Source organism: Dendrobates tinctorius, unplaced genomic scaffold (assembly GCF_039654945.1).
Source record: "Dendrobates tinctorius isolate UK_male_01 unplaced genomic scaffold, ASM3965494v1 ptg000257l, whole genome shotgun sequence".
NCBI classification, from domain to species: domain Eukaryota; kingdom Metazoa; phylum Chordata; class Amphibia; order Anura; family Dendrobatidae; genus Dendrobates; species Dendrobates tinctorius.
In genome coordinates this window covers 6,362,782-6,381,300 of record NW_027361924.1, presented here as the reverse complement: position 1 = coordinate 6,381,300, position 18,519 = coordinate 6,362,782, and the positions used below count along the sequence as shown (strand labels likewise).

At 47.1% G+C, this 18,519-nt stretch overlaps 1 protein-coding gene across 1 annotated transcript in view; it reads right to left on the bottom strand.

The window, feature by feature from the left end:
- The window catches only part of PERCC1 (proline and glutamate rich with coiled coil 1), a 38,556-nt gene extending 22,223 nt beyond the window's left edge, over window positions 1–16,333 (bottom strand). The window contains exon 1 of the mRNA XM_073558549.1: window positions 16,155–16,333. Coding sequence (XP_073414650.1) covers window positions 16,155–16,210 — 56 coding nt within the window. The 5' untranslated portion in view covers window positions 16,211–16,333. The remainder of the gene's footprint in view (window positions 1–16,154) is intronic.
- Window positions 16,334–18,519: the final 2,186 nt, after the last annotated feature.

The window sequence follows — 18,519 nt, the reverse complement described above, 5'->3', positions numbered from 1 at the left end:
TGAATATATAATTGTTTCTGTATTCTTAAGCACGATTGATTATAAAAGGTAAAAGTTTGTAATAAATCTTGTTTCAAAAAATGTCATCACTTCATTACTTGATAGCTGGAGTGATGTTGGGGAGTGAGGAGATTCGTGTATCAATTGTGTTTTGGTTCAGTTCATTCTGGATAATTAAAGGGGTTTTCACCATGAACAGAGCTAATTTTAATTAACATCCTGGTGAATAATTCTTGGAATAATAATAATTTCCACAATTGGATGTGTGTAAATAATATCTTCCTGTGCTGAGATAATCTTATAAATGTGCCCCTGCTGTGTACTGTGTAATGGTCATGTCTGACCGTACAGGAACATGGTGTGATCATACCACTGCTCCTGGGCGGGGGGGGACTATACTGACATTACTGTAACAACCCTGCTGGCATCGCTGCATGGCCTTCCATCCCCCACTCACCAACTTACTCACTGCTCCAGGTCATGCTGTGATTTCTCTCTGCCGCCAGCTCCATGCCTTGTCTCCTGTCTGCCATGTTTCCTGACTGTGTGTATAGGGGGGCGGCGCCTGAACTCTCTGCTTCTTATGGAGTCAGGGTGCACCTGGCTAATGTGTCCCTGACCAATTACCTAGAGCCCTCTAGTATTTAGGGCTGCCCCACCCACTGCATCAATGCCTGTGCAATGTCTAAACTCAGTATCTTGCTACTGAGCCTGCCAGGTCCTCTCCCGTTTATCTCCTTCTCCGGAGGATTTTCCCCTTGCCTTGCTTGGTACTCTCTGTCTGCCCTCCAGGAGGCAGAATATCCTGTTCTCTGTGTCTTGTCCTAGCCCTGTCTCTGTACTTAGGCTAGTACTTCTCTGTCCGCCCTCCAGGAGACAGAATATCCTGGTCCCGATGCCATTACTCCTTGTCTTGTCTTGGTCTAGCCTTGCTTTGTGTCTGTCCCCTTAGTCCTATACCTTGTCTCACACCTATGCCTTGTCTGAACTCTGTCCTACCTCTGTCTGTCAGTCTCCTTTCCCTGCTGTGTCTTTCCTGGTGTCGTCCCTGTCTGCTTGTGCTCTATACTCTAGTGCTTCCGCTCTGTTCTGCCTGTGCTCCACTTCTGCTGCTGCAGAACCTCTTGCTGCAGCTTCTCTCCACAGACCTTGTGGTTTAGCTTGCTCTGCTCCTGCAGAACCTCTTGCTGCAGCTTCTCTCCACAGACCTTGTGGTTCAGCTTCGCTCTGTTCAAGCTGCTGCAGAACCTCTTGCTGCAGCTTCTCTCTACAGACCTTGTGGTTTAGCTTGCTCTGCTCCTGCTGCTGCAGAACCTCTTGCTGCAGCTTCTCTCCACAGCACTCCTATGGCTCCGCCTACTCCGCACTCCTATGGCTCCGCCTACTCCGCACTCCTATGGCTCCACCTACTCCGCAGTCCTACGGCTCCGCCTACTCCGCACTCCTGGCTGTATGTGTACCTGCACCTCCTGTGTGAACAGGTCCAAACCTGTTCCTTCATATTCCACTCCTTCCCGCCTGTAACCGTACCTGCACCCGCTGTGTGAACAGGTCCAAACCTGTTCCTTCATATACCACTCCTGCCTGCCCTGTCTCTCCTGTGCCCGCTTGCCAGTGTCTGAAGCAGTGCATGCCTGTGTATCAGCCGTGCTTGCCGTGCCTACCTGCCTACCTGTCGCACCTGTCCAAGTGCCTTGTCCCTGAGTGGGATCAGCAGCCACAGCCAGACACCCCCCTGGAGTGGCACCCGACAGCTATCTGCCGCACAACCCTGACCTCACCATCAGAGACTCCAGTGAAGACCAAGGCAGCTGTCTTAGTCACTCCCCTTCCAGGGTAGTCTGGTCTGTGGCGCAGTGGGGCCACAACCCCCCGACTCACACCAACCTGCCAAGGCGCGAGCGTGACAATTACAGCATAGGATCACAAATTATTCTTTCTTGGAGGTAAAATTGCTTAAAAACAGACACTGAAATGTTTTACCTTACAGAAAGAATCTGCTGTGATCCCGTGCTATCCTGTCTGGATACTCTTACTCCCCCACCCCCTGGCCCAGGAGATGTGGTACGATCAGACCATGTTCCTGCATGGTCAGACGCGACCATTACACAGTAGGGCCACATTTATAAGATCATCTCCGCACAGGAACCTTTTTTTTTTTTTTTAAATACCTGCAATTTTGGAAGTTATTTTAAGAACTAATAATTAAAGTGTACTTTGTTCGTGGTGTAATGTTGCAGACCCTCCACATGGGGGAGTCATGGATCTGGAGGTGTGGGTGCTATCTGTCCTCCTGGTGTTACCTGTCCATGGTGCTGAACTGCTGAGCTGGAGGTTAAAACCCCGCAAGACCCCAGCAGGAGCGCCCACTAGCTGTAACCTGTCATGTGCTAATTACTCCATTCACTCCCTTTTTATTATCTCTGATGTCAGCAACAGGGATCAAGGTTTAGATCCAGGAGCTTAATATCCGGTACGGCCCTCATACGTCTCACAGCTGAGGGTTTGTTACCACTGTGTTCGGCGTAGACAATCCTCTGTGACCTGGTCCACTTTGATTCCTGTTACATTTTACCTGCACTGATACATTGTAACAAACCCTCAGAAGTATTAGGTCTGCCCCAGTCCTCGGCCTTGTCAGTCAGCTGTCATCGAGCAGCGCCTGTGAGTCCCATCGTGACTGCTCACCACTTCCATGGATTCTTTGCTTGGTGGAGGGTCTCTCCTTGTGAACGGACGTCATCACCGAGTCTCCCAGAGGAAATCTCCTCGAAGAGCCGCCTAATCTGCCTGAAGCTCCGCAGTCCCACCTATCCCCTTCCCTCTGCTCCTGGTCAAGTGCAGGGATAAGAAAAGGTCGGATAAGGGCTTGTTTTAGGTCTGGGGGTCTGTATACATAGAGGACACTTTTTAGGGGTCAGGGTTCCCTATTATTTTGGGGGGAGGTTTTCATCAGTTTGGGCGTCTGGTTTGGGTTCTCGATTAGGTTATGGGTCTGGTCTGGGTTCTCTATTATTGTTTATGGGTCTCTTCTTTGTTCTCTTAGTTTTGGGGGTCTGTCCTGGTTTCTCCATTAGTTGTGAGGGTCTGTCCTGGTTTCCCCATGATTTTAGGGGGTGTGATCTCTGTTCTCCATTAGTTGTCTGGTCTGGGTTCTTCATTAGTTTAGGGGGTCTGGTCTGAGTTCTCCGTTAGTTTAGGGGGTCTGGTCTTTCATTAGTTTAGGTGGCTTGGTATAGGTTTCCTATTAGCTTAGTGGGTTTGTTCTGGGTTCTTAGTTTTAGGATCTGGTGTGCATTTTCTACTAGTTTAGGGGGTCTAGTATGGATTCTATTTTAGCTTAGGTGTGTGGTCTGGGTTCCCTGTTAGTTTGAGGTCTGGCCTTGATTTTCTATTAGTTTTGGGGTCTAGTCTATGTTTATTAGTGTATGGGGTCTGGTCTGAGTTCTCCATTAGTATAGAGGGTCTGGCCTTGGTTCTTTGAGTTTAGGGGGTCTGATTTGTGACCATCAGTGTATGGGGTCTGATTTGTGACCATCAGTGTATGGGGTCTGGTCTGTGTTCTCCCTTAGTTTAGGGGGTCTGATCTGTGATCATTAGTTTATGGGGTCTGGTCTTGGTTCTCCATCAGTTTACGGGGTCCGATATGGATTCTCCTTTAGATTAAGGAGTCTGGTTTTGGTTCCCTATTAGCTTAGTGGGTTTGTTCTGGACTCTGTTAGTTTAGGGGGGTCTGTATTAGTTTAGCAGATCTGGTCTGCGGGGTGAATTTATTTTGGGGTATTTTGAGGGGTTTTAACTGCTATGTGTGATTGAAATGTCTTATTCTGCAGTTGTCTCATTCTGATCAGCACAACATTAGTGAGAACCAGACCCAGAAATGTTGTGTCCGGCACTTTCTATTCCTTTGTTTTTCTTCTGTATTTTAGCAGAAATCCCCATAATGACCCCGAGTCTGCAGAAAGCTGCCCACTTCTTTATTCTGCAGATATCATTATTTTTCTATTTATTTCCCTAAAGAAGCAAATTCTCCTGAAATGCTTTTGACCATCAGTGTTTTTTTTTAGTGATATCTCCTTCTGGGAAAGCTGGGTGACGGCCGCACTTATACCAATATAACATAAAGCATGTCAGACTGATTTTCTTGTCTCCAATCTCAGATTTTCACATATTCGGGACCCTAAGAAAACTTGAATATTACCCCAATAGTGGCTGGAAGAACTGGTCTTCACCCACTCTTTACACCCAGGGGCTGAGAAGACCCACCCTGGTCACTCAGCTGCGGGACAGGTTACAAGAATGTGCTCTGATACACTGTAACGAATCTGCACCGGTGTGAGCTGACCCAGTGGGGATACGTCTTCAGGCTCAATACTAAAAGTTTGCATTCAATGGCAGCAAGCAGTGATATTGGAAACAGTAAGAACTTGAAAGAGTTAAGTGTTGCAATGATGGCCGTTCACACTCATGGCTCAGTCACGTCACCGCCCTGAGCCTCCAGGTGAGGCCGCAGGGGTGGGGAGGCTGCCAGCTCCGCTTTCCCACGGTGCCAGTTTGTAACACAGGCCTGTAACTACTCTCACGTGTCATACCCGCAAGCCAGGGAGTCAGGGAGCAAAACTGGGCACTGTACTGTATAGAGGGGCACACTGTGAATGGGGGCTCTGGCTCCGGTAATACGTAGGGGGCACAATGTAACAGTGGGACTGGGAGCACTATATACAGAAATATGGGGGACGTCATATTGTGGGGAAGATCTTGCAAATGGACTGTGTATACTGAAGGCTCTGTGTATACTGAAGGCTGTGTGTATACTGAAGGCTCTGTGTATATACTGAAGGCGCTGTGTATATACTGAAGGCGCTGTGTATATACTGAAGGCGCTGTGTATATACTGAAGGCTCTGTGTATATACTGAAGGCTCTGTGTACACTGAAGGCTCTGTGTATACTGAAGGCTCTGTGTATACTGAAGGTGCTCTGTGTATACTGAAGGCTCTGTGTATACTGAAGGCTCTGTGTATACTGAAGGCTCTGTGTATACTGAAGGCTCTGTGTATACTGAAGGCTCTGTGTATACTGAAGGCGCTGTGTATACTGAAGGCTCTGTGTATACTGAAGGCTCTGTGTATACTGAAGGCTCTGTGTATACTGAAGGCGCTGTGTGTATACTGAAGGCTCTGTGTATACTGAAGGCGCTGTGTATACTGAAGGCTCTGTGTATACTGAAGGCTCTGTGTATACTGAAGGCTCTGTGTATACTGAAGGCTCTGTGTATACTGAAGGCGCTGTGTGTATACTGAAGGCTTTGTGTATACTGAAGGCGCTGTATATACTGAAGGCTCTGTGTATACTGAAGGCGCTGTATATACTGAAGGCGCTGTGTGTATACACTGAAGGCTCTGTGTATACTGAAGGCTCTGTGTATACTGAAGGCGCTGTGTACACTGAAGGCGCTGTGTATACTGAAGGCTCTGTGTATACTGAAGGCTCTGTGTATACTGAAGGCGCTGTGTATATACTGAAGGCGCTGTGTATATACTGAAGGCTCTGTGTATACTGAAGGCGCTGTATATACTGAAGGCGCTGTATATACTGAAGGCGCTGTGTGTATACACTGAAGGCTCTGTGTATACTGAAGGCTCTGTGTATACTGAAGGCTCTGTGTATACTGAAGGCTCTGTATATACTGAAGGCTCTGTATATACTGAAGGCGCTGTGTACACTGAAGGCGCTGTGTATACTGAAGGCGCTGTGTGTATACTGAAGGCTCTGTGTATACTGAAGGCTCTGTATATACTGAAGGCGCTGTGTGTGTATACTGAAGGCTCTGTGTATACTGAAGGCTCTGTATATACTGAAGGCTCTGTATATACTGAAGGCGCTGTGTACACTGAAGGCGCTGTGTACACTGAAGGCGCTGTGTACACTGAAGGCGCTGTGTACACTGAAGGCACTGTGTGTATACTGAAGGCACTATATATACTGAAGGCTCTGTGTATACTGAAGGCACTATATATACTGAAGGCTCTGTGTATACTGAAGGCTCTGTGTATACTGAAGGCTCTGTGTATACTGAAGGCGCTGTGTACACTGAAGGCGCTGTGTACACTGAAGGCGCTGTGTATACTGAAGGCTCTGTGTATACTGAAGGCTCTGTGTATACTGAAGGCTCTGTATATACTGAAGGCTCTGTATATACTGAAGGCGCTGTGTACACTGAAGGCGCTGTGTACACTGAAGGCGCTGTGTACACTGAAGGCGCTGTGTACACTGAAGGCACTGTGTGTATACTGAAGGCACTATATATACTGAAGGCTCTGTGTATACTGAAGGCACTATATATACTGAAGGCTCTGTGTATACTGAAGGCTCTGTGTATACTGAAGGCTCTGTGTATACTGAAGGCGCTGTGTATACTGAAGGCGCTGTGTACACTGAAGGCGCTGTGTATACTGAAGGCTCTGTGTATACTGAAGGCTCTGTGTATACTGAAGGCGCTGTATATACTGAAGGCGCTGTATATACTGAAGGCTCTGTGTATACTGAAGGCACTGTGTATATACTGAAGGCACTGTGTATATACTGAAGGCACTGTGTATATACTGAAGGCACTGTGTGTATACTGAAGGCACTATATATACTGAAGGCGCTGTGTATACTGAAGGCGCTGTGTATACTGAAGGCGCTGTGTATACTGAAGGCGCTGTGTATACTGAAGGCGCTGTGTATACTGAAGGCGCTGTGTATACTGAAGGCGCTGTGTGTACTGAAGGCTCTGTGTGTACTGAAGGCGCTGTGTATACTGAAGGCGCTGTGTATACTGAAGGCGCTGTGTATACTGAAGGCGCTGTGTATACTGAAGGCGCTGTGTATACTGAAGGCGCTGTGTATACTGAAGGCGCTGTGTATACTGAAGGCTCTGTGTATACTGAAGGCTCTGTGTATACTGAAGGCGCTGTGTATACTGAAGGCGCTGTGTATACTGAAGGCTCTGTGTGTATACTGAAGGCTCTGTGTATACTGAAGGCGCTGTGTATACTGAAGGCGCTGTGTATACTGAAGGCGCTGTGTATACTGAAGGCGCTGTGTATACTGAAGGCGCTGTGTATACTGAAGGCGCTGTGTATACTGAAGGCTCTGTGTATACTGAAGGCTCTGTGTATACTGAAGGCGCTGTGTATATACTGAAGGCGCTGTGTATACTGAAGGCGCTGTGTATACTGAAGGCGCTGTGTATATACTGAAGGCGCTGTGTATATACTGAAGGCGCTGTGTATATACTGAAGGCGCTGTGTATATACTGAAGGCGCTGTGTATATACTGAAGGCGCTGTGTATATACTGAAGGCTGTGTGTATACTGAAGGCGCTGTGTATACTGAAGGCGCTGTGTATACTGAAGGCGCTGTGTATACTGAAGGCGCTGTGTATACTGAAGGCGCTGTGTATACTGAAGGCGCTGTGTATACTGAAGGCGCTGTGTATACTGAAGGCGCTGTGTATATACTGAAGGCGCTGTGTATATACTGAAGGCGCTGTGTATATACTGAAGGCGCTGTGTATATACTGAAGGCGCTGTGTATATACTGAAGGCGCTGTGTATATACTGAAGGCTGTGTGTATACTGAAGGCGCTGTGTATACTGAAGGCGCTGTGTATACTGAAGGCGCTGTGTATACTGAAGGCGCTGTGTATACTGAAGGCGCTGTGTATACTGAAGGCGCTGTGTATACTGAAGGCGCTGTGTATACTGAAGGCGCTGTGTATACTGAAGGCGCTATATATACTGAAGGCTCTGTGTATACTGAAGGCTCTGTGTATACTGAAGGCGCTGTGTATACTGAAGGCGCTGTGTATACTGAAGGCGCTGTGTATACTGAAGGCGCTGTGTATACTGAAGGCTCTGTATATACTGAAGGCGCTGTGTGTATACTGAAGGCTCTGTGTATACTGAAGGCGCTGTGTATACTGAAGGCGCTGTGTATACTGAAGGCGCTGTATATACTGAAGGCGCTGTGTGTATACTGAAGGCGCTGTGTGTATACACTGAAGGCTCTGTGTATACTGAAGGCTCTGTGTATACTGAAGGCTCTGTGTATACTGAAGGCTCTGTGTATACTGAAGGCTCTGTATATACTGAAGGCGCTGTGTACACTGAAGGCACTGTGTGTATACTGAAGGCACTATATATACTGAATGCTCTGTGTATACTGAAGGCACTATATATACTGAAGGCTCTGTGTATACTGAAGGCTCTGTGTATACTGAAGGCTCTGTGTATACTGAAGGCGCTGTGTATACTGAAGGCGCTGTGTACACTGAAGGCGCTGTGTACACTGAAGGCGCTGTGTATACTGAAGGCTCTGTGTATACTGAAGGCTCTGTGTATACTGAAGGCGCTGTATATACTGAAGGCGCTGTATATACTGAAGGCGCTGTATATACTGAAGGCTCTGTGTATACTGAAGGCACTGTGTGTATACTGAAGGCACTGTGTATATACTGAAGGCACTGTGTATATACTGAAGGCACTGTGTGTATACTGAAGGCACTATATATACTGAAGGCTGTGTGTATACTGAAGGCGCTGTGTATACTGAAGGCGCTGTGTATACTGAAGGCGCTGTGTATACTGAAGGCTCTGTGTACACTGAAGGCGCTGTGTATACTGAAGGCTCTGTGTATACTGAAGGCGCTGTATATACTGAAGGCGCTGTGTGTATACTGAAGGCGCTGTGTGTATACTGAAGGCTCTGTGTATACTGAAGGCGCTGTATATACTGAAGGCTCTGTGTATACTGAAGGCGCTGTGTATACTGAAGGCGCTGTGTATACTGAAGGCGCTGTGTATACTGAAGGCGCTGTGTATACTGAAGGCGCTGTGTGTATACTGAAGGCGCTGTGTATACTGAAGGCTCTGTGTATACTGAAGGCTCTGTGTATACTGAAGGCTCTGTGTATACTGAAGGCGCTGTGTATACTGAAGGCGCTGTGTATACTGAAGGCTCTGTGTATACTGAAGGCTCTGTGTATACTGAAGGCTCTGTGTATACTGAAGGCGCTGTGTATACTGAAGGCGCTGTGTATACTGAAGGCGCTGTGTGTATACTGAAGGCGCTGTGTGTATACTGAAGGCGCTGTGTGTATACTGAAGGCTCTGTATATACTGAAGGCTCTGTATATACTGAAGGCGCTGTGTGTATACTGAAGGCTCTGTGTATACTGAAGGCACTATATATACTGAAGGCACTGTATATACTGAAGGCGCTGTGTGTATACTGAAGGCGCTGTGTGTATACACTGAAGGCTCTGTGTATACTGAAGGATCTGTATATACTGAAGGCGCTGTGTGTATACTGAAGGCTCTGTGTATACTGAAGGCACTATATATACTGAATGCTCTGTGTATACTGAAGGCGCTGTGTGTATACTGAAGGCGCTGTGTGTATACACTGAAGGCTCTGTGTATACTGAAGGCTCTGTGTATACTGAAGGCTCTGTATATACTGAAGGCGCTGTGTACACTGAAGGCGCTGTGTACACTGAAGGCGCTGTGTACACTGAAGGCGCTGTGTATACTGAAGGCACTATATATACTGAATGCTCTGTGTATACTGAAGGCACTATATATACTGAAGGCTCTGTGTATACTGAAGGCTCTGTGTATACTGAAGGCTCTGTGTATACTGAAGGCGCTGTGTACACTGAAGGTGCTGTGTACACTGAAGGCGCTGTGTATACTGAAGGCTCTGTGTATACTGAAGGCTCTGTGTATACTGAAGGCTCTGTGTATACTGAAGGCGCTGTATATACTGAAGGCGCTGTATATACTGAAGGCTCTGTGTATACTGAAGGCACTGTGTGTATACTGAAGGCACTGTGTGTATACTGAAGGCACTGTGTATATACTGAAGGCACTGTGTATATACTGAAGGCACTGTGTGTATACTGAAGGCACTATATATACTGAAGGCTGTGTGTATACTGAAGGCGCTGTGTACACTGAAGGCGCTGTGTGTATACTGAAGGCTGTGTGTATACTGAAGGCGCTGTGTATACTGAAGGCTCTGTATATACTGAAGGCGCTGTGTACACTGAAGGCGCTGTGTACACTGAAGGCGCTGTGTATACTGAAGGCACTGTGTGTATACTGAAGGCACTATATATACTGAATGCTCTGTGTATACTGAAGGCATTATATATACTGAATGCTCTGTGTATACTGAAGGCACTATATATACTGAAGGCTCTGTGTATACTGAAGGCTCTGTGTATACTGAAGGCTCTGTGTATACTGAAGGCGCTGTGTATACTGAAGGCGCTGTGTATACTGAAGGCGCTGTGTATACTGAAGGCTCTGTGTACACTGAAGGCGCTGTGTACACTGAAGGCGCTGTGTACACTGAAGGCGCTGTGTATACTGAAGGCACTGTGTGTATACTGAATGCTCTGTGTATACTGAAGGCACTATATATACTGAAGGCTCTGTGTATACTGAAGGCTCTGTGTATACTGAAGGCTCTGTGTATACTGAAGGCTCTGTGTATACTGAAGGCGCTGTGTATACTGAAGGCGCTGTGTACACTGAAGGCGCTGTGTACACTGAAGGCGCTGTGTACACTGAAGGCGCTGTGTACACTGAAGGCGCTGTGTACACTGAAGGCGCTGTGTATACTGAAGGCTCTGTGTATACTGAAGGCTCTGTGTATACTGAAGGCTCTGTGTATACTGAAGGCTCTGTGTATACTGAAGGCGCTGTATATACTGAAGGCTCTGTGTATACTGAAGGCACTGTGTATATACTGAAGGCACTGTGTATATACTGAAGGCACTGTGTATATACTGAAGGCACTGTGTATATACTGAAGGCACTGTGTATATACTGAAGGCACTGTGTATATACTGAAGGCACTGTGTATATACTGAAGGCACTGTGTATATACTGAAGGCACTGTGTATATACTGAAGGCTCTGTGTATACTGAAGGCTCTGTGTATACTGAAGGCGCTGTGTATACTGAAGGCTGTGTGTATACTGAAGGCGCTGTGTACACTGAAGGCGCTGTGTACACTGAAGGCGCTGTGTATACTGAAGGCGCTGTGTATAAACTGAAGGCTGTGTATATACTGAAGGCTCTGTGTATACTGAAGGCGCTGTGTGTATACTGAAGGCGCTGTGTGTATACTGAAGGCGCTGTGTGTATACTGAAGGCGCTGTGTGTATACTGAAGGCGCTGTGTATACTGAAGGCGCTGTGTATACTGAAGGCGCTGTGTATACTGAAGGCGCTGTGTATACTGAAGGCGCTGTGTATACTGAAGGCGCTGTATATACTGAAGGCGCTGTATATACTGAAGGCGCTGTGTATACTGAAGGCGCTGTGTATACTGAAGGTGCTGTGTATACTGAAGGTGCTGTGTATACTGAAGGCTCTGTATATACTGAAGGTGCTGTATATACTGAAGGTGCTGTATATAGGGAGACCATTAGTTGAAGCACAGTGAATGAGGGCACGATCTGATTTGGGCCATGTGTCCCATCTCCTAAGGATTAGGAAAGAAGGAAAGGCTATTTTTGACGCCAATATTTTGAAGCTAAGCTATACCTCTAAACTTGTCCTATGTGTTTTAGGCGCTCCAATAGAAACCGTGTCCCCCAGAGCCCCCATAGTGTCCCCCATAGTGTTTCCACACAGTGCAATACCACTTGTATGCAGTATCACGCCCCTAGAGCCCCCTCATATACTATCACACGCTATATGGCGCCCCCACACATTGTCTTGTACATACACCCATTTGATGTCCATTCACACAGCATTATGCCTCCATAAAGGGATCTATTCCCCTTGTAGGGATTCACGCTCTCAGGTAGCCATTAGGGAGCGTTCACACAGGCCGTGCTGTTTGGTCCAAACAGCTGCAGTTTTATCACTTTCAATAAACTCTAAAGGATTCAGTACAAAAAAAACAGCAAATCAACAGGTAATGCCGCAGCTACATATATGTCAGTGCGGTCTTCCCTAGATAGATATCAGTCCTTTCTCCCAGAGCAGACTTTATAAACAGCAGGGGCACAATCCCACCCGTCGTGATATCACCTTCCGCTTGATCTCCAGCAGCTTCCAGCCCTGAACAGACGTGTTCAACTCCAGACACGGCTCACACCAGGGGCGGAAGCTGACAGCTTGGGGCCCCTGTGCAAGAAATGTGTCTGGGCCCCCTTCCTTCTATGGTGACAAAGCTACACATTATATATATATATATAGCCACACACAAATACAGGTGTATATATATTACATAGTCTCCTTATGTATATTGCCATCTCTTATTACACAGTGGCCTCTCTTGTTATGTACAGTACCGTCCCTTACATATTGGATTATATATAGCCCCTGTCTTTATAACATACCGTCCTGTCTTGTTAGCTGTATAATGCAATGATGGCTGATGGAGCATGGGAAAGCTTCCTTTCTAATGGAGGAGCTGATGGACTGTTCGTCTGGTCACCGGCTCCTCGATCAGCAGTCATTTTATATCAAAAAAGAGTGGGGACTATGTAATAAAAGAGGGCGCTGTAAATGGCAAAATTAACAAGAATACACTATGTAAGAGACAGCACTATACATAACAGCAGAGTAGGCTATATAATAAGGGACGGCACCATATATAACTAGAGAGGATGGTACGTAATAAGGGATGGTGTCATACATAATAAGAGGAAACTATGTAACTAAGGATGGTGTTATACAGAATCAGTGAGTACACTATATCCTAAGGGACTGTGTTATACATAATAAGTATGTACACTATATACTAAAGGACTGTGTTAGACATAAGTGAGTACACTATATACTAAGGGATTGTGTTAGACATAATAAGCAATAATGTCTTTCTCCACCTCCCCCGTTCCTAAGGCCGTTATAAGTCCCCCTTCCTCCCATCCCAATCCCCCACACCCCTCATTGTCCTCCTCCCCCTGCCTCCCATTATTGTCCTCTTCACCACCTTCATCATTGTCTTCTCCCCCACCACTATCTTTGCTTTCTCCCCTACCAGTCCCATCATTGCCCATTCCACCACCTGCATTTCCTCCTCCCCCACCTCCTCCATTATTACCCTTTCCACCACCACCATCATTGCATTCTCCCCCACCACCCCATCATCATTTCTTTTCCCCCCACCACCCCATCATTGCCCTTTCCACCACCTCCATTATTGGCTTCTCCCCATCACCCCATCATTGCCTTCTCTCCATCACTCCCATCATTGCCTTGTCCCCATCATTCCCCTCTCCTCCACCTACACAGACACACACAGCACCACTGATGTCTCTGCATATTCCCCGCAGCGCTACGCATGCACGCACACACACACCACCACTCATCTCTACACACACAGAGCACCTCTCACCTGTCCGCAGCGTCACCGGCACCCGCGCTTCGTCGCTGTGGCACAGCGGCCGCTGAATGATGTTGTCATCCAGCAACGTCATCCAGCGGCGCTGCTGTCTGTGTCAGAGACAGGAAGCAGGACGGATCCCTGCAACTCCGCTCTGCTGCTATTTTCGCTTGCAGGCAGCGGAGCTGCTGGGATCGCTCCCTGCCCGCCGCACATGAGGGCAATCTGGCCAGGGGCCCCCCCGGAGCCTCGGGCCCGGAGAAACCAGCCAGATTGCCCTCATTATTAGCTGCCCTGCAGGGGGCCCTGGAGCCTCTGGGCCCCGATGCAGCCGCACCGATTGAACCGGCGGTATGTCTGCCCATGGCTCACACTGAACAGACTGCAGCTTCCACATGTTCTCTGCAGCTCCAACACACAGACTACTCAGCTTTCCCAGCTAAGCCATTCATTCTCCATTCTGTACATCTCTCTCCCAGCTGTAGCTCACATTTTGGCTGGTCATTCACCAGCAAAACACTTGACTATGCTCAATATCCAGCAAACTGACACCCACCCAGTGAACACAGAGCAATGATTCCTACTGTAAAACAAAGTCAGGTACATTGACTCAAGACTTGCTATGCTATGATTTAACCCAGTCCTATCTGGCTTTGCTACACCCTATATGATGCTCCCACACAGTACAGTGTCCCCATATGATGCTCCTACACAGTACAGTGCCCCCATATGATGCTCCCACACAGTACAGTGCCCCCATATGATTCTCCCACACAGTACAGTGCCCCTATATGATGCTCCCACACAGTACAGTGCCCCCATATGATTCTCCCACACAGTACAGTGCCCCCATATGATGCTCCCTCACAGTACAGTGCCCCCATATAATTCTCCCACACAGTACAGTGCCCCCATATAATTCTCCCACACAGTACAGTGCCCCCATATGATTCTCCCACACAGTACAGTGCCCCCATATAATTCTCCCACACAGTGCAGTGCCCCTATATGATGCTCCCACACAGTACAGTCCTCCCATATGATGCTCCCACACAGTACAGTGCTCCTATATGATGCTCCCACACAGTACAATGCCCCTATATGATTCTCCCACACAGTACAGTGCTCCTATATGATTCTCCCACACAGTACAGTGCCCCCATATGATGCTCCCACACAGTACAGTGCCCCCATATGATGCTCCCACACAGTACAGTGCCCCCATATGATTCTCCCACGCAGTACAGTGCTCCTATATGATGCTCCCACGCAGTACAGTGCCCCATATGATGCTCCCACACAGTACAGTGCCCCCATATGATTCTCCCACGCAGTACAGTGCTCCTATATGATGCTCCCACGCAGTACAGTGCCCCATATGATGCTCCCACACAGTACAGTGCCCCATATGATGCTCCCACACAGTACAGTGCCCCATATGATGCTCCCACACAGTACAGTGCCCCCATATGATGCTTTCACACAGTACAGTGCCCCCATATGATGCTCCCACACAGTACAGTGCCTCCATATGATGCTCCCACACAGTACAGTGCCCCATATGATGCTCCCACACAGTACAGTGCCCCATATGATGCTCCCACACAGTACAGTGGCCCCATATGATGCTCCCACACAGTACAGTGCCCCCATATGATGCTCCCACACAGTACAGTGCCCCCATATGATGCTCCCACACAGTACAGTGCCCCCATATGATGCTCCCACACAGTACAGTGCCCCCTTATGATTCTCCCACGCAGTACAGTGCCCCCATATGATGCTCCCACACAGTACAGTGCCCTATATGATGCTCCCACTCAGTACAGTGCCCTATATGATGCTCCCACTCAGTACAGTGCCCCATATGATGCTTTCACACAGTACAGTGCCCCATATGATGCTCCCACACAGTACAGTGCCCCCATATGATGCTCCCACACAGTACAGTGCCCCATATGATGCTCCCACACAGTACAGTGCCCCCATATGATGCTCCCACACAGTACAGTGCCCCCATATGATGCTCCCACACAGTACAGTGCCCCCATATGATGCTCCCACACAGTACAGTGCCCCCATATGATTCTCCCACGCAGTACAGTGCCCCCATATGATTCTCCCACGCAGTACAGTGCCCCCATATGATGCTCCCACACAGTACAGTGCCCCATATGATGCTTTCACACAGTACAGTGCCCCATATGATGCTCCCACACAGTACAGTGCCCCCATATGATGCTCCCACACAGTACAGTGCCCCATATGATGCTCCCACACAGTACAGTGCCCCCATATGATGCTCCCACACAGTACAGTGCCCCCATATGATGCTCCCACACAGTACAGTGCCCCCATATGATGCTCCCACACAGTACAGTTCCCCCATATGATGCTCCCACACAGTACAGTTCCCCCATATGATGCTCCCACACAGTACAGTGCCCCCATATGATGCTTTCACAGTACTGTAACTTATATAACACCCATACATGGTAATGTATGTCCATATGAGACCACCAGACAGTAGAATGCCCCATACAAAGCCCCCACACATTATTATGCCATCACATGATGCCCCATAGTGTTATGCCCCACACAGTATTATGTCACCATATGCAGCCCCCACACAGTACTTTGCAACCATTTAATGTCCTTGACACAGTATTATGCCCCCATCCCCATAACATGCCCCCACACAAAACCTTGCTCCCATATGATGCCACTGCCTCACTGGCAAATGAGAAAAAAAAAATACCAGCTCTTAGTGGATTGTGTCTCTGCTTCATGTTCTTGGCGGAACAGTCGTGTCATCGCGCTCCAGTGGTAAACCTCAGACAGGTGATCGGTGGGTGCGGACAGGTGCACGGCTCCATTCCAGTGTCAGACAGGTATCCAAAAGAAACAAGCTAGGAGGCGTCAGAGCCAGCGAGTATATAAGGAGAGGCTTCCTCGCTGCTGATTGCCACTACTTGTACAGAGACAGAAGACCTTTCATGTCCTGCAGAAGAGGAATGACGCCGAGACAGAGACAGAAGACATTCATTTTTTTTTCCTTTGCTTAACATACTCAGACCCTGGACAAAAATCACCTTCAAGGTTCTTATTTTTAAGCAACTTTTTTTATTTAATTTTTCATTTACGGTACATTTCTATTTATTCATTTAATTGATGAATCTTTAAATGATTTTTATTTTTTTCTCACCAATTTCTATTTGTAATATGTATATTTTTTAAATATTTTTATAAAACATTTTTAATTCATTTTTATTTACATCGTTTCATTTACTATAATTTTTGACCCTTTTTTTTTGTAAATTCTTTATTTTTAACTTATAATATTTTTTTATTTCTTATTTATTTTCTCATGAGTTACGGTAGTTATTTTTTATTGCTGCTTTTTGTTATTTTTTTTAAATTTTGATCAAGTTTTTGTTACTTTTCAGGAAACATTTGGGAATTATTTCCATTCTTTTCTATCAGGATATTAATGTAATCTCTGCAGGATAATTACCCTCTGATCGGCTGCGCTGTGCATCTAATCATCTCCTGTGTGATACTGTCTGCTGAGTTGTGCATCTATTCCTTTGTGATACTGACTGCTGAGCTGTGTATCTAATCCTTTCCTGTGTGATACTGACTGCTGAGCCGTGTATCTAATCCTATCCTGTGTGATACTGACTGCTGAGCCGTGTATCTAATCCTATCCTATGTGATACTGTCTGCTGAGCCGTGTATCGAATCCTATCCTGTGTGATACTGTCTGCTGAGCCGTGTATCTAATCCTATCCTGTGTGATACTGACTGCTGAGCCGTGTATCTAATCCTCTCCTGTGTGATACTGACTGCTGAGCCGTGTATCTAATCTTATACTGTGTGATACTGTCTGCTGAGCCGTGTATCTAATCCTATCCTGTGTGATACTGACTGCTGAGCCGTGTATCTAATCCTCTCCTGTGTGAGTCTGCTGAGCAGTGTATCTAATCCTCTCCTGTGTGATAGTCTGCTGAGCCGTGTATCTAATCCTATCCTGTGTGATACTGTCTGCTGAGCCGTGCATCTAATCCTATCCTGTGTGATACTGTCTGCTGAGCTGTGTATCTAATCCTATCCTGTGTGATACTATCTGCTGAGCCATGTATCTAATCCTCTCCTGTGTGATACTGTCTGCTGAGCCTGTATCTAATCCTATCCTGTGTGATGCTGTCCGCTGAGCCGTGTATCTAATCCTCTCCTGTGTGATACTGCCTGCTGAGCCGTGTATCTAATCCTCTCCTGTGTGATACTGTCTGCTGAGCCGTGTATCTAATCCTATCCTGTGTGATACTGACTGCTGAGCTGTGTATCTAATCCTATCCTGTGTGATACTACTGTATCTGCTGAGCCGTGTATCTAATCCTCTCCTGTGGGATACTGCCTGCTGAGCCGTGTATCTAATCCTATTCTGTGTGATACTGACTGCTGTGTATCTAATCCTCTCCTGTGTGATACTGCCTGCTGAGCCGTGTATCTAATCCTATCCTGTGTGATACTGTCTGCTGAGCCGTGTATCTAATCCTCTCCTGTGTGATACTGACTGCTGAGCCGTGTATCTAATCCTATCCTGTGTGATACTGTCTGCTGAGCCGTGTATCTAATCCTATTCTGTGTGATACTGACTGCTGTGTTTCTAATCCTCTCCTGTGTGATACTGACTGCTGTTCTGTGTATCTAATCCTCTCCTGTGTAATACTGACTGCTGAGCCGTGTATCTAATCCTATCCTGTGTGATACTGTCTGCTGAGCCGTGTATCTAATCCTCTCCTGTGTGATACTGACTGCTGAGCCGTGTATCAAATCCTAGCCTGTGTGATACTGACTGCTGAGCCGTGTATCTAATCCTATCCTGTGTGATACTGTCTGCTGAGCTGTGTATCTAATCCTCTCCTGTGTAATACTGACTGCTGAGCCATGTATCTAATCCTATCCTGTGTGATACTGTCTGCTGAGCCGTGTATCTAATCCTATCCTGTGTGATACTGTCTGCTGAGCCGTGTATCTAATCCTATCCTGTGTGATACTGTCTGCTGAGCCGTGTATCTAATCCTATCCTGTGTGATACTGTCTGCTGAGCCGTGTATCTA